Source organism: Manis pentadactyla, chromosome 1 (assembly GCF_030020395.1).
Source record: "Manis pentadactyla isolate mManPen7 chromosome 1, mManPen7.hap1, whole genome shotgun sequence".
In the NCBI taxonomy this organism is placed as follows: domain Eukaryota; kingdom Metazoa; phylum Chordata; class Mammalia; order Pholidota; family Manidae; genus Manis; species Manis pentadactyla.
In genome coordinates this window covers 232,839,549-232,862,072 of record NC_080019.1, presented here as the reverse complement: position 1 = coordinate 232,862,072, position 22,524 = coordinate 232,839,549, and the positions used below count along the sequence as shown (strand labels likewise).

The following is a 22,524-nucleotide window of genomic DNA, read 5'->3' as shown; positions in this document are numbered from 1 at the left end:
GGATGGCCCTGGCGCCCAGAGGCTCCTCCCCGGGACTGCCGCTCACACGGGTCTCTAGGAGTGTTTCCTGCCCGGTCCCCTAGATGGTGTATCTGCCTGGGCTCCAAGGCTCCTGGGCAGAGTGGTTTGGCACCGGTGTCATGAGAGATCTGAGTGCACATGCGCCGTGGCCAGCGGCCGTGCAACCTGGTCCTGCTGGGGCAGGGGTGCCCGGGGAGAAGCCAGGGGTGATGGGCAGGGGTGCTGGCCTGGGGCTGAGGCTCCGCTGCGGGGCCACCTGCCAGGTGCTCAGGCCCTCTCTCCCAACTGCAGGTCCGACTCGGGAGACGAGCAGTTCCCAACTATTTGCCGGGAAGACCTGGAGATACACAACTACTTTCGCGACCCCCACTGCTGGGGGGGGCAGGAGTGTTCCAGCGGAGAGGAGCTCTGTGAGGATGGCAGCTCGCCAGGCGGAAGCAGGTGAGCGGCTCCGCGGCCCATGCCGACGGGAGGAGGCCTGCGGTTCCTGGCCCTGTGCTCTGCCTGCCGTGGAGCCCAGGGGTCCCCGCAGCTGCGCTCGAGGCTGCCCGGAATCCTGACGTGAGAGCTGGCATCCTGGGCAGTGCAGCTCAGGTGGGGTCTGAATGGGCACCCCCTGCCGCCTCCAGTCAGGGGCTTCGCTGGAGCTGGGGGACAGGAGGTCAGAGTGGCACTCAGCAGAGGCCCTCTCCAGACCCCTGTCCCAAGCTCCCCTCCCCCTGCCTGCATTGGACGTCTGCGTGGTCTGGGCTGATCTCTGGGTCGGGGGTGGGCTTCATGTCCGCATGTCCGCAGGGCCCAGCCCGGTGCCGGGTGGAGGGCAGGCACTCAGGAGGGATTCCCGAGGACGAAGTGAGCAGGTGACAGCCGCACTCGCAGGGCACCTGCAGGCCACATTTGACCTCAGTCTGAGACTGCTGGGGAGGGAACCCCCAGCATCTCACTCATCGTGGGCCTGCTGGCCTGAGTCTTCCTTGCCCTGCATCTGGAATCTTCCATGAAGCAGAGGACGCCTTGTTCTCAGTTGGTCCCATGGCGTCCAGGAGGAGAGGGGAGAGGGCAGCAGGCGTGGGTCTGGCCGGGTGAGCTGGGCTCTCACGCACCTGTGCTTTTGGCCTCTGCAACCAGCAGGCAGTGCTCCGGCTCCTACAGCCGGTACCTGGGCAGCAGCGTGGACCCTGGGTGGCCCCGAGGCTATCATCACCCTCAGGGCTTCTCGGAAGAGGAGGACTGGCCCGTCTGCTACGATTCCCGGAGATCTCCAAGGAGACGCCTCCTACCTCCCACCCCGACATGTGAGGCCAGGTTTTTTGTTTTGGGTGATGCTTCCCAGAGAACAGGGTGCCTCCCCCACCCCAGCCCCAGGGGATGTGATAGGGGTCAGGGTCTCGTAGTCCTGGAGACCAGCCCCTGGGTGGAGACCCTGTCGGCTGTCCTTTCTTCTCATGCACATCCCATGCGATAGAGCTCAAACTGCTCTGACAACAGAGAGGCAGTACGTGGCCCTAAAGTTGCACAGCACACAGCATCCGATAAGGGGCTTTTTGTGCACCTTATCCTTGTCTTTGAGCCCAGGCTCCCTGCCAAGAGGTAGGCAGGACTGCATGGTGGTGCTGTCAGGCCCACTCTGTGTGTGGGTAACCCACCCTCAGAACAGAAGGATGGGCTCAAGGGCAGAGCTGGACTGCAGCCAGGCCTGGCTTACCAGCCCCACGCCTCTGAGGACACCTGGGCCCTTGGCATCCATCTCTCCAAGGTCCCTCCAGGGCACTGTCCTTCCCACGCTCCACCCTCCTCTCCCCCATCTTTGCCTCAGGTCTGCCAGCTGGTGGGGCAGGTGGTACGTGGCCTTGGTGATGACCCCAGGGGTGGGTGCCCCCATCCTGCTGGGGAGGGGCTGCGCCAGCCGCTCCCACCTGGTTTTTGTGTGCAGCTGGAGTTACTGGCACTGCTGGCAGGTCTGGGTCACCCTGTGCGAGGGGCTCGGGCAGGGAAAGCGATGCCAGCGCGGCCCCTGCCAGCTCCTGGCTGGGCGGTTTGATTTCAGACACGTGGACATTTTGATGAGCACTGACAATCCGTTTCTGGCATTTCTGAGGAGTGAAGCATATTTTTGAGCAGGACTCTAATCAGTAACCCAAATAGCCAAGACACGTGGGCTCCGAGTCTGCCCATGCCACGCATCGCATGGTAACAAGCATGGCTGGGTGACGCCCGGAGGGTAACTAGGCAGTTTCCATGGTTAATATTGAATCCTGCAGGCCCAAACACATGTTGCTACACAGAGCGTTTCTGGACCCCATCAATGCCGGGGCTGCAGGGTGGTGAGGCCTGACAGCTGGCTTCCTTTGCTCCCTGGGCCCATTAATGCCCACCACGCGTGGGTGCCTGGGAGGCCAGGAGCCTGCATGGTGCCAGCAGTGGCCCCCTCACCAGGGCAGGCAGAGAAAACAGCTCTGACTCACTTTGCTGCCCATGGGTTCAGGCGCCGGGAAGACAGAAGGTGGGGCTCACTGCATTGTCAATGGGGTGCTTTCCCCTCCAGGGAAGGTGTGTGGAGCCCCCGGGCGATGGCTGGACACAAGCCCAGTTTTAATGCCCAGAGGCACCGTTCGCATGAGGGGGGGCAGTCTCCCTTTCCTGGCCCCAGGGCTCTGGCCCTGCCATCTGCCCCGGAGGGTCCCAGAGACCGTGCTGAGAAGGGGGCCGTGCCCCGTGTGGGGCGGAGGGAAGGCTGTCTGGGAAGGACAGCAGCCATCGAGCAGTGGCCCCACAGTGCCAGGCCTGTGAGGCCAGGGCTGGTGTCTGTCTTATTTTCCCTGTGGGGCAGTGGCCAGCCACATGCTCAGCCTGGTCCTTGTGCCCCTTAATGCAGCCCCAGGATTCTGGGGAGGGCCTTGAGGGTCCCAGCTCAGGACTTAGGGGTGTGCGGGGTGCTCTGGGCCGTGAAGAGTGCCCACTGAGCTTAGAAAGCAGAGGCCTAGCAAGGCACTGTTGAGCGGCAGGGCTGCTGCCTGACCGGCTGTGGGGAAGGCCCAGAAGCTGTCCGGCGGCTGTCATGGCTCAGCCTGTGTGGAAACCTCTATTCAAAGGGCTGTTAACAGGACTACTGTCTTGAAAGGTAGAGGTGGCCTTGATCTTTCTTCAGTGCTAGAAAGGCGGGGTCCTTCCCCACAAAAGAACTTGCGTGTGTCCTGGGGGAGTGGACAGGGTGGTGGAAGGCCGCTCCCTTTAGAGCAGTGTGCAACCCAGGAGGCCGCCCAGCAGGCTGTGCCTCCAGGGCGTCCGGAAGGTGAGGAGGGCGGTCAGCACCTCTGGGAAGCTGGGTGGGAAGCTGAGTGGCATGCACGTGACCTGAAATGCGGTGCCCCTACCGTGTGGGCCTGGGGCTTCCAGGTAGAGTGGCTGCCGGACAACAGGTGTGGCACAGAGGACGCCAGCTTGTACTTCTGCAAACGCTCCCAGTAGGGCTACTTACTCCGCCCAGGCTCCCTGATGTCTGGTGGGCGCTCGGCTCCCAGGCCAGCAGACAGGGTCTCACGGAAGCACTGCATGCTCTGCTTCTCAGCACCCCGGAGACCCTCCTTCAGCTTTGAGTGCCTGCGTCGGCAGGACAGCCAGGAGGAAGTGCCGCTGTCCCCCTCCGTCCCCCGCCGCACGGCCCTACCCCTGCACCTGATGCAGCGCCAGGTGAGCAGGGCCTGCCACACTGGGGGGGTGGGAGAGGGCCTTCATCTGCACCCCAGCTCAGTCCTGAACCAGCTCCATCAAACAGGCACCTTCCTGAGTGAGCCCCGCTCCAGGGGTGAGCCATGCCAGAGGATGGGCGCTGTGCCCAAGCCCCTGCGGGAGGTGGGGATGCTGATGCTGTGTGACCCCATGGCTGGCTGCCAGCTTCCTCCACTGGGGCCCCAGCCCAGGTGCCCAGCTGCACATAGCAGTCCCACCACCGAGGACGGGGCCTGGTGCCACCCATGACCGGGGAGCGGTGGCTGCTGGATTGGCCCTGGGCCATCCGTGCTACCCTCTGCAGGCGGCCTGTGGTCCTGAGGGTGGGTGAGCCTCCCACCCTGCCACTGGGGCCGTGGGATCTGAGGGAAGGACCCACCCCTGGGAGAGCGGCTGACACAGCAGAGCCAGAGCCCGGCCCCTGAGGACCTCTGGCCTTCCCACTGCCCCTCTCTCCCCAGATCATGGCAGTTGCAGGCCTAGACTCGGGAAAAGCCCACAAGTACTCGCCCAGCCACTCGACCCAGTCGTGGGCCACCCCGCCAGCAAGCCCTCCACACCGGGACTGGACCCCGTGCTACACGCCCCTGGTGCAGGTGGAGCGGCCGGAGGCCCTGGACCAGGCCAACGGAAGCCTGCCGTCCCTGCACCGCTGCTCCTGGTACACGGACGAGCCCGGCGTCTCCTACCGGACTTTCGCACCAGCCAGCCTGACTGTCCCCTGCAGCTTCTGCCGCAAAGACAGCGACAAGCAGAGGAGCGCAGACAGCCTGGTGGAGGCTGTGAGTATGGCTCCCCAAGAATGCCGGCGGAGGGGAGGCGCACAGCATGGCGGGGGGCGGCGGCCGGGCTCGGGGCCAGGCTGCTCTGCTTCCAGCGTGACCACTGCCCACTGCTCCAAGGCAAGGGGGTCACTGCCACCACAGCCACGCGCCTACCGTGGCCGCACCTGGGGGCATGTACTGTTCCTGTGAATACTACACGTTCCTATTTTTCCTCAGTGGGTTTCACCTCGCTGGGCTGTGTAGTTTTGAGCTTTGTGACGTTTGTGTAGTTGTCACGGATGAGGCCTGGCAAGTGGCGTGGCTGAGTCCCGGTTGCACATGGTGCACCTCATGCCCGGGGGCCTCTCTGCCATTTCCTCCCAAGCCTCACAGTGCATTCCTGCCGTGGGCCCTCTGCTCCGCAGGTCCTGATATCCGAAGGCTTAGGACGGTACGCAAGGGACCCAAAATTCGTGTCGGCAACAAAACACGAAATCGCTGATGCCTGTGACCTGACCATCGACGAGATGGAAAGCGCAGCCAGCAGCCTGCTCGGTGGGAGCGCGCAGTCCCGGGCCAATGGGGATGTGGGTCCTGGCTCCCAAGGGCAGGACTACGAGCTCCAGGACTTGGGGCCAGGCTACAGTGACGAAGAGCCGGACTCCGGGAGAGACGAGGAGGACCTGGCAGGTGAAATGATATGCGTCACCAGCCTGTAGCCCCTGGGGATGTGCAGACTGGCTGCGGCCCAGCGACCAGGTGGAATGCCTGTGGTCAGGAGAGCGTAGGCCCCAGTGTGGGGTCGGCCTTCAGGTAGACTTTTGTCTGAGTGACGTCATGCCTCTGGGAGGCCCCAGCCCCATGGGAACAGGCCGTCTGGGCCTCTGGGAGAGGACCGAGAGGACCTGGGGCAGGCCCTGGCTGTGTGGGCAGGTCATGGGTGATGGCAGGTGCCAGGCCTGTGCATTACCTCAGCCTCGGGCTGGCACAGCAGACGGTCACCGGGCCCGGCCTGTCCACTTGTAGCCCCTCTGCCGAGACCCTGCTTGGCTGCCCCAGACGGTGTGTGAGGCGGGGCCTCCCTCCCAGCCTCGCCCGAGGGGAGGACGCCTCACGGGGCACCTGTGAGCAACGGCAGCGCACAGGCGAGTGCCCCCCTGGGGGGGCTGGCTGTCAGGCTGAGGGCAGCCACAAACTGGAATAACTCGCAACCAGGTCAACTTAGATACGCTAGTTTGTTTAAAACTCATAGATTTATTGTACATGACTTGTAATATACTATAATTTGTATTTGTAAAGAGATGGTCTATATTTTGTAATTATTGTACCGTATTTGAACTGCAGCAATATCCACGGGTCCTAATAACCATAGTTTCCCCACTGAAATCTAGAAATTATTAGTATTTTTAGAGCCAACTCTCATTTATCCAGTGAAAATCTTTTGGGGGGTAAAACTTTTAAGTTGAGACCTTGACCCTACAGAGATTTTTCTGAAATACTTTGAGTCACTGTAAATCTCTTCGCAGCCTCGTCTTTGGGTGAGGGGGCTCTGGGACATGACCCGTGCCTCCTGCACCCCCGGGGCCACCCCAGAGGTGGCCAGGCCGGCCGCTCTGCCCCGGGGGCTCCAGGCTGCGGCCTCGGGGGCGGCTCTGGCGCAGGAGGAACCATCCAGGTAAAGGCAGTTCCCCCGCTCCTGGCCCCCGGGACTGGAGATGCCGTCTGTCCTGAGAGACAAGGGGCCCCCCGTGAGGGGCTGGAGGGAGCAAAGCGACCACCTCGGCACAGAACGCCGGGCTGCGCGTGGACCACGCTGTTGCCTTCCTCCATAACCGTGCCGTGCCCTGTGTTCCCTTGAGGGCTTTTCTATGCACTTGGACGAGGGCTCAAGTTTCCACTGGACTCACTCGCGCTTCGATTGTCCTTCCTGCTGAAAACCCGCCTCGGACCATTAGGCCCAACGAGGCTTCCCTGTCTGTCCCCAGGACGATGCCGACTTGGTCAAGTCACCTTGGCAGGGATTCCCTGCAGTCAGAGACAGGTAGCAAAATTTTAAATATTACATAGACAACCTGTTCCTTTTTTTGTTTTTGTAAATACCATTTTGTTATGAAGACCTTACAAACCTCTTCTTAAGACATTCTTACTCCAGATCCAGGCAAAAACACTTCAAGGTTTGTAAATGACTATTTCCTGACAGAAGTTTTTTTATTAAAATGCAAAATGTTCTTCAGAATACAACTGTGTAACAGCTTTGTTATACCTGGGAGCCCTCCCTGCCAGGAGCTGCTATTTGCCCGGAGAGCTCCCGAGGGCAGCGCCGCCACAGGGAGCACAGCTCCGCCCCAAGGGCTACCCGCGGTCGCCAGCACCCCGCCCGCACCCAGACTGTGTCTCTCCGCTGGGCGCCGGCCTTACGGAGGCTCACCCTCAGCGGGCCAAAATCTCCCTCCCAGGGCTGCGTATTCTGGTAGAGGGGATTGTCTTTTCCAGTCAGTACTTAAAAACTGGTGTTTTTACAGGCCGCACCGTTTCTAATACCTCTGTCTGCTTTACGTCTGGTTCAACAGCCCATCTAACATTAAATTTTCCTTTGTAAGAAAATTGCAGAGCATGGTTTTTTCCCTTCATTTTAGGGAAGTTTTAAGTGTCTCTCCTTTTTTGTTCCCCTCCTGCCCCCTAAAAACAAGTCATTTTGTTGTGTCCCCAACAATGGTACATTTGGCTTCTTCAATCTTGTGTTTTTCATAGTGGAAATGGCAGCTCTGCCTTAACTCCTGGTGAGCGGGAACCTGCTAACAGCTGCCTCTCTGCTTTCTGCGCGGCCGGCCCGGCCCGGCGGGCTTCCTAGCCCTGCTCTGGGGGGGTGTTCCCGGCAGCCCAGGCTGGGGGTGCTGGGCTCTGCGGGCCTGGGGAGTGGCTCAGGGCATGTGCGGGCTTCACCTGCTTGAGGAGCCACTTCACGGCCGACTGCACGCCTGTGACAAAAACCAGGGCGGTTTATTTCATGTTGATTCTTTTTACTGTCTGAAGGGTCTTTGGCAATTTCCTTTCCTACAAGGTTTCACTGTTATGCTGGGCAGTTGGCTGTTCTAAGCAGTCATTAGTGACTTGAGTTGTGGGGCCACACACAGAGCTTCAACCCCTGTGTTAGTCTACCCACCTCATCTAAAATCTGACCCCAGCTATGCTTTCATTTGTTGAAAATTTTTAATTTTCCTAAAATGACATTTCTCCCCTATTGGGGCTTATGGCAGGTGAGAATGGACAGCAGGCCTGGGTCCTTGCTGCCGACATAGGGGCAGCAGTGAGAGACAACATCTGTGGGCATGGTGGCAGGAGATGACCTGGGCCTCGCGGCACGGCCAGTGGACAGGGATGGGGGTTTCTGATGTTTCAGAGAAAAGGATCCAGGTATCAGGTAATTGGTCCGTGGGACAGGGAGCAGGGTTTGGCTGGAGAGAATAATCTATCTGCATGTATGGTGACTCCCACAGCCTGCGCTGGAGGCTGGAATGCTGTGCGTCAAGGTGCCCACGGTTGGCACCTCCGAGGGGGCACCCTCCTCAGAGCCTGCTCACCAGGCACACACACAGCTGTTAGGCTTTTCCACCAGTGTTGGAAACGTCATTCTCCCATTTTTCAGGCATCGCAGGCTTTTTGCTCAGGAGCTCACCTGACCGTTGGTCTGGTCCCTGGCAAGCCTGACTGCGGCTGTCCCCTCCGGTTCAGTGGGCATGCCTCTCCCCTTCCCAAGGCCAGGGGCCGCCTCACGGCAGGGGAACCCACAGAGAGACCGTTGTTACGACCTGGGCTGCCATGTTACTCTGCCCAGCCAGTGGCCCCTCGCCCATCAGGGCTCGAGGGAGGAGCCGCTCCGAATCAGAGTCTTCTGTCCTGGGTCTGGGCCCTGGCATGGAGCTGCGGTTCGGTGGCTCCTGGGTGTCTGCCACTCACGGTCTTCTCCTTTGCAATGGATTTCTGTGCACGGCCAAATTGTGTGATCGCACGGAACGAGGCCCAGGAAGCAAGCGGGGCAGAGGGGCCGGATGGGCTCCTCTCGGCACACGACATTTTGCTCACCTTACAACACAGGCAAGCGGCCAATCAGCCAGCGTCCCAGAGGCTGAGAATGCAGCGTGACGTCAGCAGACCCGAGTGGCCGGGTTGCCCACCACGCCCGCATCTGAGCAGGCCAGCCCGGGAATGTCCATTCTCACCTGCGGTAAGCCCAATAAGGGAGAAATATCTTTTTTTTTGTTTTTAACTCTTAAGATTTTATTGGTGACAATAGAGCTTAAAACAAATAGATCAAAAATCAAAAGGTTCATTGCCTTGGTACAGATGCCCCTCGATTTGGAAAACTCAAAGAGTAACTGCTGCTGTGGAGGCGGAGAGCGAAGCAGACAGCCCAAAGCAGGGGCTAAGCATTTCCAAGGCACAGAGTGCGGCAGGTAGGCGGGGCACTGCCCACGAGGTGTCGCACAGGGGCCAGAGCAGAAACCTACCCAAACTGTGCCTCCACACAGCCAAAAGGGGGACTGAAAGCCCTACAGCGATGCTAATAAATAAGAGGCCTGGCCAGAAGGCGGCCCTGCGTCCCATCTCTCCCACGTACACGTTGGAATCTGGACACTTTGGGGTAAAGGCCAGCCTCAGCCACAGACATGACCCCAGGACACCGGACTTGCTACCTCCGGGCCCTGAGAGCCGTGGGCTGGCACTGCCGTCCGTCCCCTGAGGGCGGCTCCGAGACCCAGCGGTGCTGGTGGGGAACCTCTCGGACGAAATCTCTTGATAGACTGAGAATTTTCTTTCTTGACCTTCCTTCGGAACAGAGAATAAAGCAAGATACAGGTAAGACTAAACAAGGGCCGCTTAAGGTTTGTAAGGGAGGAGAGATGAGAGAGATGGTTTTCTTCTCTCCACCTTTCTGGAAGGTCTTTCTCAGAAACAAGTGTGGCTGCCGGGCCTCCCGGGGGAAGCCTGGGATGCCCCATTTTTCTCCCCTGCCATCCACATTGGTTTTGGGTATCTTCACAGAAATCATTACGTCATCAGAATAGTCTGTCTAAGGCATCTCAGTTCAAAAGTTAGTGGACCTCATTATTGCATTGTAACAAGTTTAAGGGTCAAACGGCTGTTTTAAATGCTACTTTTTTTGGCCCATTTGATTTTCTTTCACTCGGTTGCATTTTTCCGGGAGCAGGGTGCGGTTTTACTTGGCCGCCTTGTGTGTCTCGGTTCCGTCGTGGTCTGTTCCCGTGGATGTCTAGAGAATAAGAATTAGCCAGCCTGGCCCAGTCCCAGTCGCCTCCCCGGGCTGAGGGGAGAGCGTCCTCGGCCCGGCCGCTCTGGCATGCAGCGGCCGTCGGCTCTGTGAGATGTGCTCTGCGCCTCTAGAATGCGAAATCATGGAACCCGGGGCTGTGGGGAGACCTCCACTCTTCTCTCCCTGAACACGGTCTGGAAGTCCTCTTGCTGGGCCGATCACATTCGTTAAGAACTAGAGCGCTAGGGAGGTGGGGCCCCGCTGAGCGGGCCCGTCTGTCTCTGGGAGTGAGGTGAGGAAGGAGGACCCTGGGTCTCTTCCCCCAGGCAGCCTTCCCCTCTGAGCAGGGGTGCCGGACGCCCCCTGACTGAGACGGCTCAGCCCGAGGGCACCCAGCCTCTGGGCACAGCACCCTGTTCTTTGAGGGAGGCCTGGGAAAGAAGCACTTCTCTCAAGTCTGACCAGGAGCTGGGTTGGAGAGGGCGACAGAACACGGGAGAAGGGTGTAGCAGGAGGTAGCCGTCCTCCTATGCTGGCCTGGCGTCCGCTCCAGATGCTGGCCTTCCCAAGGGCCCACAGGGAGAATGCTGGTAAGTGGAACCTGATTTGCTGACATGACAGTCCTGGTCTCATTTCAAGGATGATTGACTCTTCACAGGCTAGACTAGACGGTCTCGGGAACGAGCGTTTGGGGGCAACAGTGGTGCCGGCCCTTTTGTCTCATCACAGGGCTTCTCGGGCAGCGACGGCCTCAACGCTGGGTGGCCAGGGTCCTGGGCTTGTGCACAGGGACGTCCTTGTCCCAGAGTGCAGGCTGCCCCTTGATGATGTCGGCTGCTTTCTCTGCCATCATGATGGTGGGGGCATTGAGGTTCCCACTGACCACGCTGGGCATGATGGAGGCATCCACGACCCTGAGATTTTCCACCCCGAGCACCCTGGTCTGCGGGTCCACCACGGCAGCGGGGTCGGAGGGCTGGCCCATCTTGCAGGTGCACGACGGGTGGTAGGCGCTGTCCGCTTTTGCCCGCACAAAGGCGTCTATCTCCTTGTCTGACCAGATGTGACTTCCTGGCTGCAGCTCTTTACCCCGGAACGGTGCCAGGGCTTTCTGCGCAAAGATTTCTCTGGTCAGCCTCACACACCGACGGAAGTCCTCGATGTCGTTTCCTGTTGAGGAGAGGAAACGGGGGAGGTGACTCCTCTTACCACGCCGACCTTCCTGGAGGATGGCTGGCATGCACAGGCCCATAAGCGCCCGAGGGAGGACCGTGCAGGGTCATGGAGCCACCAGGTTGCTGGTCACCTACCCAAGGTAATTAGACTGCAACCGTGCAGAGAATAACATCCTAGATAGATCCAGTCTGAGCCTGGCTCTTAACTGAGGGGTCTGCCCTGGCATCAGGACACCCCGGTCTGTGCCCATCCGGCATCCAGCTGAGACCATCAGGCACGTGCGGTCTACCGAGGACACATCCCCACACAAAGCCACGACTTCAAGGCTGGGAGAGGAAGCCTTTGTGCCTGACCTATAGAAACAGACACACAAAGTCAGAAGGAGGAGGCTCAGGAATGTGCCCCAGACCAAAGAGCATGACAACACTTCAGAAAAAGAATGAAGTGAAACCGAGTTAAGCAATTTACCTGACAGAGTTCCAATTAATGATCATAAACATGCTCACCAGGTGAGAGGAGAGTGGGCGAGCTCACTGACAACCTCTCTGAAGAGACAGAAAACATAAAACAGGGCCCATCAGAGAGGAAGAATACAGTAAGTGAAATGAAAACATGCACTAGAGGGAATCAACAGCACGTGGAACAGGTCGGTGACTCGGAAGGCAGGGCGGCGGGAAGCGCTCAAGCCGAACAGCGGGGAGAGAAAAGAATGTTAAAAAACGAGAAGAGACTAAGGGAGCTCTAGGACAATATCAGATGTCCAAATATTCACATTATACACGTCCCAGAAGGAGAAGAGAAAGGAATAGAAACCTTAGTAGAAGGAATTATAGCTGAGAACTTCCCTAATCTGAGGAAGTTAACAGACATCCAAGTCCAGGGAGTGCGGAGGGCCCCAAACAAGATAAACCCAAGGGGGTCTGTCCACCCCAAGACACATCATAATGAAAATGTCAAAGATCAAAGACAGAGCATCTTAAAGGCAGCAAGAGAAAAGCAACACATTACCTCCAAAGGGAACCCCGTAAGGTTAACAGCTGATTTTTCAGCAGAAACTGTACAGGCCAGAAAGGGGTGACATGATATATTTAAAGTGCTGAAGGAGAAGGACCTCCCCACTAAAATATTATCCCAGCAAGGTTATCATCCAAAACGGGAAATCACAGATAAACATGTTGCAGGAGTCCTCCACCACTACGCCTTATAGGAAATGCTGCAGAGTCTTCTAAGAAGGAGAGAAAAGGCCATAATGAGAAGACAGCAAAGGCAGTAGACCAATCACTTAGAAGACAAAAGGAGTAAAATCAGCTATTTCTAAAAATCAGGTGAGGGAATCACTAAATAGAAAGGTTTAAAAGAAGGCATCATATACATAAAATGTGGAGCAGGGGAGCTGAAAATATAGTGCCGTTAGAATGCATTCCAGCTTAAGTGGCCATCAACTTACCACAGACTGCTATGTAAGTAAGACGTCATATATAAGCCACATGGTAACCACAGAGCAAAAACTGATAGCAGATACACAAAAAACAAAGGAGGAGAAATCCAACCATATAAAGAAAGTCACACACACAAGGGAAGAGAGCGAGAGAAGGACCAAAGACGAAAACAACCAGAGAACATCTATCAAGACGGCTGTGAGTACACACTATCGATAACTGCTTTGGCCCATTTACATTTAAATGCTCCAATCAAAGACATAAGGTTCCTGAGTGGATAAAAGAAGACCTACTTGCTGCCTGCAAGAGACTCACTTCAGACCTAAAGACACACAGACTGAAAGTGAAGGGAACTGGAAAAGATACTCCAAGCACATGGAAGTGAAGGTAAAGCTGGAGTCACAGTACTTACATGAGACAAAATAGACTTTAAAATGAAGACTGTAAAAAGAGACAAAAAGGGACATCATATGACGATTAAGGGCTCAACCTGGCAAGAAGATGTACCAGTGGTAAGTATCTATGCCCCCAGCAGGATCATCCAAATTAGAGAGCAAATGTTAACAGACATGAAGGCAGAGAGTGGCAGTGATACAGTAAAAGCAGGGGACCTTAATAACCCCCCTACAACAATGGATAGATCATTCAGACAGAAAATCAATAAGGAAACAGTATCTTTGAATGACACTTTAGGCCCAAGGAACCTAATATATACATAACATTCTTTTCAAGTGCACACAGAACATTCTTCAGGATAGATCACATCAGCCATAAAACAAGTCTGAATAAATTTAGGAAGAATAAAATCGTACCAAGCATCTTTTCCAACCACAACAGTATGAAACTGGAAATCAGTTACTGGGAAAAAACCCACAAACACATAGAGGCTACACACATGCTACTAAACCACTACTGAGCCAAGGAGGAAATCGTGGATGGAGTAAAAAAACATTTGGAGAATAATGAAAATAGAAATAGAGTGGTTCAAAAGCTTTCAGATGCAGAAAAGTCAGTGCTGAATGGAAAGTTTATAGTTACAGGCCTACGTCAGGAAGCAAGAAACATCTCAATCTAACCTGACAACCTGGAGTAGAAGAACAACAAACAAAACCCAAAGACAGGAGAAGGAAGGAAATATAAAGATTAGAGCAGAAATAAAAGAAAGGTTTAAAAAATACAAAAGAGCAATGACTCTAAGAGCCGATTCTTTGCAAAAAGATAAACCTTAAGCTAGATTCATGGGGGAAAAAGACCCAGAAATGAAAGAGGAGAAGTTACACTTGACACCACAGAAATACAAACAATTATAAGTGATTACTATGAAAAATTACATGCTGACGACTTAGAAGAAATGGATAACTTCCTGGAAACATCCCAAGACTGAAGGAGGAAGAAATAAAAAATGTGAACAAATTACCAGTCACAAAATTGATGCAATAATTTAAAAAAACTCCTAAAGAAAGTTGAAGACCAGATGGCTTCACAGGAGAATTCTACCAAACGTTCAAGGAAGAGTTAATAACTATCCTTCAACTCTTTCAAAAAATGGGAGAAGAAGGAAAGCTTCCGAGTTCATTCTATGAGGTCAGCACCACACCAAAGACAAAGACATTACAAAAAAAGGAAATTATCGGCCAATATCTCTGATGAAGCATAGATGCAAAAATCCACAGCAAAATATTATCAAACTGAATTCAAAAATACATTAAAAGGATTATTCAGCACAATCAGGTGGGATTTATTCCGGAGATTCAAGATGGTTCAATATCTAGAAATCATTCAATGTGATACACCACTTTAACAAAAGGAAGGATAAAAACCATTTATCACCTCAACAGATGCTGAAAAAGCATTTGAGAAAGTTCATTGTCAAACCATGATAAAAACTCTCAATAATGTGGGCAGAGAGGGAACAGACCTCAAGATTATAAAGGCCATATGTAGCAAACCTACTGGTAACATCACAGCCAATGACAAAAAGCCGAAAGCTTTTCCTCCAAGGTCAGGACCAAGACAAGGACGCTCATACTCACCACTTTTATTCAACAAAGTCCCAGAAGTCCTAGTCACAGCCGTTAGGCAAAAAGAAATAAAAAAGGCACCAAGATTGGTGAGGAAGAAGTAAAATTGTCACTATTTGCAGAATGACACGATATTATCTATAGAAGACCATAAAGAATCCACAAAAAAACTCAGAATAAATGAATTCTGTAAAGTTGCATGATACAAAATCAATGAATAGATGTTGCATTTCTATACACAAATGATGAACTATCAGAAAAAGAAATTAATCTTATTTTTCTTATCAGAAAAAGAAAGCAATCTTATTTACAATTGCCTCAAAAAGAATACAATACATAGGAATAAATCTAACCAAGAAGGTGAAAGACCTATACTCTGAAAACTGTAAAACATTGATGAAAGAAATCAAAGACACAAATAAATGGAAAAATACACCATGCTCATGGATGGGAAGAATACTGTTGAATGGCTGTATTTCCCAAAGCAATCTACAGATTGAATGCAATCCCTATTAAAATGAAATCCCTAATAAAATTAGCATTTTTCACTGAACTAGAGCAAATAATCTGAAAATTTGTATGGAACCACATGAAACCCCAAATAGCCTGAGCAATCTTGAGAAAGAAGAACAAAGCTGGAGGTTTTACTCTCCCTGGCTACAAAGCTACATAAAAACAGTAACTATATAAACTATAGTTTATATATAAACTACATAAACTATATAAAAACAGTATGGTACTGGCACAAGAACAGACCCATAGATCAATGGAACAGAATAGAGAGCCCAGATATTAGCCCATGCATATATGGTTAATTAGTATGTGATAAAGGAGCCCTGAATGGGGAAAAGACAGCTTCTTCAATAACTGGTGTTAAGAAAACTGGATACATGCAAGAGAATGAAACTGGATTATTGTCTAACCCCATACACAAAAGTAAACTTGAAATGGATCAAAGGCCTAAATGTAAGACATGAAACCATAAAGCTCTTAGAGGAAAAATAGGCAAAAATCTCTCAAACATAAGCATCAGCAATTTTTTTCTGGACACATCTGTCAGGCAAGAGAAATAAACTAAAAAGTGAACAAGTGGGACTCACCAAACTAAAAAGCTTCTGTACAGCAAAGGACACAATTAGCAGAACAAAAAGGTAATCTACAGTATGGGAGAATATATTCATAACTGATTTGTCTGGTAAAGGGTTAACATCCAAAATATATAAAGAGCTCATATGCCTCAACACCAAAAAAAAAAAAAACACCAAATAAACCAATTAAATAATAGGCAGAGGACCTGAGGAGACATTTCTCCAAAGAAGAAATACAGATGACCAACAGACACATGAAAAGATGCTCACATCACTAATCATCAGGGAAATGCAAATCAAAACCACAATGAGCAAAAAGACATGTGCACCCTATGTTTATCACAGCATTATTTCCAATAGTCGAGATAGGGAAGCAGCCCAAGTGTCTATCAACAGATGACTGGATAAAGATACGGTGTAGGTACAATGCAGTATTACTCAGCCATAAAAAGGGAATCCTGCCATTTGCGACAACATGGATGGACCTGGAGGTGGTTATGCTCGGTGAAATAAATCAGTCAGAGGAAGACAAATACTGAATGATTTAACTTGTATGTGGATTCTAAAAGAACAAATGAACAAAACTGAAGCACACTCATAAATACAGAGAACAGATTAGAGGTCACCACAGGGGAGAAGGGTGGTGAAAGGGCTGGAGGAGGACACTCGGAATGTCTGGTGTCCCGACCTGGGTGATGGTTACGTGAGTGCACACGCACACGTCAAAACGCATCACGCTGCACACTGAGATCTGTGTGTTTTACTCTGTACCACAATATAAAAAAGAAATCGGGGGTCTGCATTTCATTGGTAAGAGAGGACGAGAATTTATGCCCTACTTCTGGCATGGTGTGGCCACGAGCACCCACGAGCCACTGCTGAGCAGAGCGCGCCCGCTGGGCAGCGCTCGCGGTGGCATGCCAGGGAGGCCCATAACGTGACCCACTTTCAGAGGATGCTCAGGGCTAGGGCAGTGAAAGTGCCCTGCATGTGAGCCGTATGTACACAGTCAGTGATCCTTGTACCTTCTACTAGACTGTTCCGAACGCTGCATGTCTCTTCTAGGTAAAATGACAGCCAGAGTGACTTCAGTGACCCAGAGCGCTACCAACACATGCACATCTACAGCCTAGAGTGACAGGGTAGAGGAAGGACAGAGGGTGACTTGTATCCTAAGATCTGGGGATAATAGGAACCCCACAAAGGCATTCTGAATGGCCCAGCAAGCCCCCACATGGGGGAGACACAGGTGGCTGCTGGGTTACCTGTTGACAAGTAGTTGGGCTGGATCACAGGGTGGTCCCGGGGGTTGGCACTTCTGAGTTTGAGCCAGCCCACACTCGTGCCCCGCATGGTCCCCACATGCACCTAGAGGAACCCAGAGGTGACCTTCAGTCAGTAGCTTGGAGAGACCCTGGGTTTCCTGAGGCTTGGGGATCTATGTCCAAAGCCAGCTTGGAGCAGATACATTTCAGTCTGTCTGCATCTTACCGCTGCCCCAACGCCACTTCCACAGCTGACCAAAAGCCACCCGGTCCATCCCTGCCACCTCCTGGCAGCTCCAGGGCCTCGAGCACATGCGAGCTGGGTGCAGTCTCACCTTGACAGGCTCCCGCACGCTGCTGCCCTGCACGCCTGGCTCTGCCCGGGGAGATGCCAGCCCCTGAACCCGCCCCACTCAGGTCCCCGGAACAGCTGAGGGCTGGGCCCTGGCTTCTGGCTCCCCACCTGAAGGCCCTGTGCAGCGGGGAGAATGCCGTCTGACAAGAAGGTGACTGGCTGCTCACCTGGTACGCCTCCTGCTGGGTGGGCACCCGCCCGTGGTCGATCACCTGGGACGGCAGGAAATGGAACTGGATGTCCGGGTGGGGGACGCCAGGCTGGCTCCGGATGAACCCACCTGTTTCCAGATGGGCTGTGGCCCCATCCCCTGCGGGGTGGAGAGGATGAGGCAGAAAGGCCCTCCGGGTTGGTGCCGGCTGGTCTCTTTCCTGGCAGTTCCTCCTGGTGTCTGGACTGAAGTCCACGCCCCAGTTCTTGTCCGCAGGTGGGCTCATCCAGTGCCATGCCTCTCAGCATCGGCTACATGCCAGGTCTTCAGCTCTGCCCTCTGCCCAGACTCCACCCCCGCTGACGGGCCCTGAGGCCACATGTCCCCGGGCTTCCTACTGGGCCCAGCCCCCACCCTCCTGCCTGTCCTTCCACGAAAGGCTGAAGTCCCAGACTCCAGCTGCCTCTGCTTCCTCCTCCTTCCCCACTGCCACCATCAGGAAGTCTCATCCACCTCAGCTCCAAATCCACCCACCGGGCATTACCACTCACACCCCCACCTCGGTCCACGTCCTGATCACTCCTAAGAGGCAGCTCCAGTGGCCTCCTTCCTGGTGCCCCGGCCACCCTGTGGCCCTGCAGCCCACCCTCACCCACAGCCAGCCTCCCCGGTGTGCTGCAGTGCCCCGGCCCAGCACATTCCTTCAGACTTGCCAGCACCTGGCCCCAGGACCTTTGCACATACTGTCCCTAGCTCCCAGCCCCTGCCCATGTCCTCTACTTTAATGAACGTCCCGATCTTCCTCAGCTGTACTTAAAGTGAGCGTGTTCCCTTGGTTTCTTCCCACTGACCCACTGGCGTGTGAAGCCCCGAGGGGACTCGCCTTACTGGCCCTCCCACCACTGAGCACAGCACACAGTGCAGAGGGCATGTGCAAGAAACACATGCTGAGTGAGCAGGACCCCAAAGCACCATTTCCGGGCCTGGATGGTCTCTGACCTCAGCCAGCAGACAAACGGGAAATGCTGGGAAGTAGACGCAGACTCTGCAGCCCAGCATGGGTCCCTCTGTGCCTCCCTCCCGGCTGCTCGGACCCCAGCTGCGTCCAGCCCAGGCCAGCCCTGCTGTCTGGGAGGCAGAGCACCGAGGAACCTCATCCTGGGCCTCCAGCAGGAGCTGGGGGTCCCCATTTTGCAGATGGGAAAGCTGAGGCTCAAAGAGCAGAGGCAGCTTCGCACAAGCGACCTGAGGTAGGCACCCTTGCTTAGCGCCCTGAAAAGGAGGCTGCGCGCTCCCAGACCCTCTCTGCCAAGGTCACAGACATGCACACCCACCTGTGTACCCCCAGAGCCACTCCAGCCCAATCCGCACCTTCCGCCAGGGCTTCTGGGCTGAGTGCAGGGTGATGGGCTGGGTGCACGCCTGCTGAACGTAGACCTCCAGGTGGTCCTGTAGGTTCTGGCCGACTCCTGAGACAGGAGGGTGGGCCTGAGGGCATGGCCACTGCGAGGCCCGCTGGCCTCCACACCCGGGCTTGGGCAACGTCTCCCCGTGCCCAGGTCTGCTGGGCCGGCTCCTGCTCACCGCCAGGCCCTAAGGCACCGTTCCCACACTCGTGGCTGAGTCCAGAACCGCCTCCCCTGGTCACTCGCTCCTGGGGCAGCACCTGCTAAGTGGCGCCCCCATGGGGAAAGGCTGCACGACAGCAACAGGCCCCGCCCGCTGAGCTTTGCTGACTGCCCACGGCCAGGTAGACTGGCAGCCCCACCTCTCCCCTGGCCTGGGTAAGGAGGGAGACAGGCTGTATAGTGCCGTGCAGACCCTCCACCAGCTCAGCCAGTTCAAGGGGATGCCATGGCTCAGCACGTCTGCAAAGCTCTCGTGAGGAGTCCTCAGTGCAGAAGGCCTGGAAAGGCCCTAGGAGCTTGGGCTATGAGAGGCAGCCCGGGGGCCAGGCCCTGAAGGACTTCTAAGACAGTTATAAACTTTAGGCCTGGGAGAATTGTTTTTGCACCGGAAGAAGGCTCTGGAGCTCTGAGCTGACATCTTTAACACCAAGGCAGCCATGAGTCCTGAGGATGAAAGCACAAGGGCCTGGACCCCTCTGGCCACAGAGCTGCCCTGGTGACCTGCGGAGCCCGGCCCCGCTGGCTGTGCGGGGGGATGCTCCCCGCCAGAGGGGCCAGGCCCCCCAGCAGGACAGCATGGCTGGAGAAGAGAGAGAAGCGCCACGAAGACTTGGGGGCGCGGGGCAAGGAGGCAGTGTGGCAAGGGGCTCATGGGGAGAATGGGGCCGTTCCAAGGGACTGACTCCCATCCCCTCCCCAGCCTGTGCCAACAGCACAGCACACTGTCTGGGGCAGCAGGGACACCCACGGGGGCCGTGGAGAAGGGGGCTCACCGGGGAGGTGGCACACCACCGGGATGCCCAGGCCCGCGAGGTCGTCTGCGTTGCCGATGCCCGAGAGCATGAGCAGCTGTGGGGAGTTGATGGCACCCCCACTCAGGATCACCTCTGCGCTGGCATAAGCCTGGGAGGGGGCAGAGGGGCACACAGGTCACACCTCCCTCCCCGGAAAGCCAGATGGAACCCTGAGAGCGCGGCCGGGGGTGCTGCACCCAGCAGTGGGCAGGAACCGGCAGCGTGGCCCACACTCCATGCACCCTGCAGTGGCCGACAGCAGTGGCCGCACACACAGGGCAACAGAGCTTGAAGGACGGTGGGAAAGCAGCAGTTCACATGAAGCGGGCTGAGGGCCGGATCCCCACGGGGTGCAGGCAGTCCTGACGCTGCGGGAAAGACGAGGGACCACATGGCCGGTTGTCCGGGTCTTTGTGTGAAGCCGCCCACGCCTGACAAGGTGGGGAAGGGGCAGAGAGTCTGCCCTGTGGCAGGAGGGCAGGCACAGGCCGCAGGCTCCTCGTAGGGGCGGGCCTCATGCAGAGTCCTGGGGACAGTCTTTGAGGCCACCGCTGCCAGCTGCCGCTCGTCCAGTGCGGAAGGGCCAGGAGCCTGACTCCTGCCCGCTGGGCATGACTCCAGGGTCCCTGCCCCCATTCCCGCCACGTGGCTGCTGGGGCCCGAGGTCACTCACCCGGTGGCTCTGGCCGTTCCAGGTGTACTCCACGCCCACCGCACGGGGGCCTTCAAACAGCACCCTGCTCACGAAGGCCCGGGCCTTGGCCGTGAGGTTGGGGCGGCTCAGCGCCGGGTGCAGATACGCACAGGCCGCGCTCCAGCGCTGGCCTGTGGGAGAACAAGGCACTGGCATGGGAAGCTGGAGGGGCTCCAGAAAGGGGGATCCGTCCTTCCCCTGCTGTGCAAACTCCTCCTCCAAGTCAGGCTGAGACCACAGACCCTGCCTAACTGAAACCCCCCAACACACCCCAGCATCCCCAGATGCAGGTGGGAAGCACCCCGCACCCTCAGCAGGATGCCGCAGAGGCCAGGGGCCGGAACCCTGCGACGCAGGTGGGGGCCTCTGTCCTCCGGGAGCAGGGCCCTGCTCTGGGCCTCCGTGTGCCCAGCCGTCCCCCTCTGGACGGTCAGAGAGTAGGCTCTCCATTACCCACACCCCCAGGGGCAGAGGCCCAGAGCGCGCCCAGTGTCACCACCTCCAGGCCCTTTCCCACTGGCTCTGGTGGTGCTCTGCGGCTGTACAAGGTGCGCTGTGCCCAACCGCCCCGGCGCAGCCACCTTCCTGACCGTGACGGGGCAGGAGGGATGTGGCTGGGAGAGAGTTTTCTAAAAAAGGAGGAGCCCGGGGCGGGGAACGGGGCCTTACGCCACCTTTGTGGATGGTCATGTCCATCCAGCCGAAGCCTTCTTGCTGGAAGCCGTTCATGTCCTCCGTGAGGGGGTAGCCGGCCTGCTGTGCCGCCGCCAGGAAGGCCCGGTGCAGCGGGTGGCGGGTCTTGCCCCGGGACACATGCAGTGGGCCTTCGCCTCCGCGGTACTTGTTGGCGCCTAGCTCGTGGCTCTGGGCCTTGCGGAAGTAGGGCAGGCAGTGCTCGTAGTCCCAGCCTGCCGCGCCCTCCCGGTGCCAGCGGTTGTAGTCCTCGGCGTGCCCGCGCACGTACACCATGGCATTGAGGGATGAGGAGCCTCCCCAGACCCGGCCCCGCGGCCAGTAGAGCACGCGGCCGTCCAGGCCAGCCTGCGGCTCCGTGTGGTAGCACCAGTTGTACCGGTCATCACACAGGTTGGCCACCAGCGCCGCAGGCATGTGGATCTTCCACAGGAGCCGCTTGCTGCCCGCGTACAGGTCCTTGGGCCCTGCCTCCAGCAGCAGCACACGCCTGTCGGGGTCCTCCGTGAGCCGCCCGGCCAGCACACAGCCCGCGGAACCCGCGCCCACCACCACGTGGCTGTACTGGTCCCGAGTCCCGGAGCCCGTGCTGCCCAGGGCACGGATGCCTGGGGGCCGCTGCTGCCCCGGGACTGTCCACGGGCCCGGGCGCCCTCGCCACCAGCCTCGCAAGGCACACCACATGCTGCGGGCCCCGGTCCTCGGATGTCCACGGGGGGGAGGGGATGACTTGCTCTCCTAGGACGAGAAGAAGGCTTCTGCACTCAGCACGCACACACAGAACCGGCCCAGGCTGGGCGGCCACGCCGGGGCTCATGGAGTGCCCACCGGGGCCTGGCTGGCAGGTCCCTGCCTGGGACATGGGGAGGAAGGAGCAGAGGTGCAAGTGGCAGCAGGACCACCGGACCCGCACGGGAGCAGCCAGCACAGGGCTGGGGGCAGAGGCTCCTCCCCAGACGTGGGGGCCCAGAAAGGCTTCTCTGGGGCATCTCGGGGGGTAAATACAACACCCTTTTCCTCCTTACTCTTGATCTCTTTAGAATATAACTGTCTAAAGCAGTAAAATATATTGGAGGGTTTATAATAGCCCTCTATAATAATATTATTTGCTATAATATTATTTGAAGGGATGTTATGATAAATTAGATATATTGTAAGCCCCAGAACCACTAAAAAAAAATAGTCTGAACACCCCAGTTAAAATACAGAGATTGTCAGATACGATTAAAAAACAAGACTTAAATATATGCTGTCTACAAAAAAAACAACAATCCCACTTTAGATATAAACATAGGTAATAAGAAAATGGGAAAAAGATACACAACATAAACACTAAACAACAAAGAGAATGACTACATTAGTATCAGACAATGTAGACTTCTAGACAAAAAATATTACCAAGATTTAGGAGATATTTCAAAATGAACCAATTTT

General features: G+C 55.8%; 2 protein-coding genes across 11 annotated transcripts in view; one reads left to right on the top strand and one right to left on the bottom strand.

Annotated features, from left to right (window-relative positions):
* Nucleotides 1-6,783, top strand: part of CACNA1D (calcium voltage-gated channel subunit alpha1 D) — a 258,217-nt gene extending 251,434 nt beyond the window's left edge. For 5 of the 10 annotated variants that reach the window (XM_036878319.2, XM_036878316.2, XM_057486456.1 and 2 more), the window contains 5 exons: nucleotides 313-462; nucleotides 1,153-1,316; nucleotides 3,590-3,711; nucleotides 4,212-4,532; nucleotides 4,940-6,783. In XM_036878319.2, the coding sequence (XP_036734214.1) occupies nucleotides 313-462; nucleotides 1,153-1,316; nucleotides 3,590-3,711; nucleotides 4,212-4,532; nucleotides 4,940-5,233 (1,051 nt within the window). In that variant the 3' untranslated portion in view covers nucleotides 5,234-6,783. Of the gene's footprint in view, nucleotides 1-312; nucleotides 463-1,149; nucleotides 1,317-3,589; nucleotides 3,712-4,211; nucleotides 4,533-4,939 lie in introns of those variants that run through there. The other 5 variants (XM_057486474.1, XM_057486458.1, XM_057486454.1 and 2 more) reach the window with 2 other exon arrangements.
* On the bottom strand, nucleotides 6,704-21,828 carry CHDH (choline dehydrogenase). The gene is made up of 7 exons (XM_036878324.2): nucleotides 21,072-21,828; nucleotides 20,377-20,528; nucleotides 19,683-19,812; nucleotides 18,616-18,750; nucleotides 17,298-17,440; nucleotides 16,776-16,878; nucleotides 6,704-10,956 (listed from the first exon to the last, which is right to left on the bottom strand). Exons 1-7 carry the CDS (start codon nucleotides 21,772-21,774, stop codon nucleotides 10,538-10,540), a joined length of 1,785 nt encoding a protein of 594 aa, XP_036734219.2. The 5' UTR covers nucleotides 21,775-21,828; the 3' UTR covers nucleotides 6,704-10,537.
* Nucleotides 21,829-22,524: the final 696 nt, after the last annotated feature.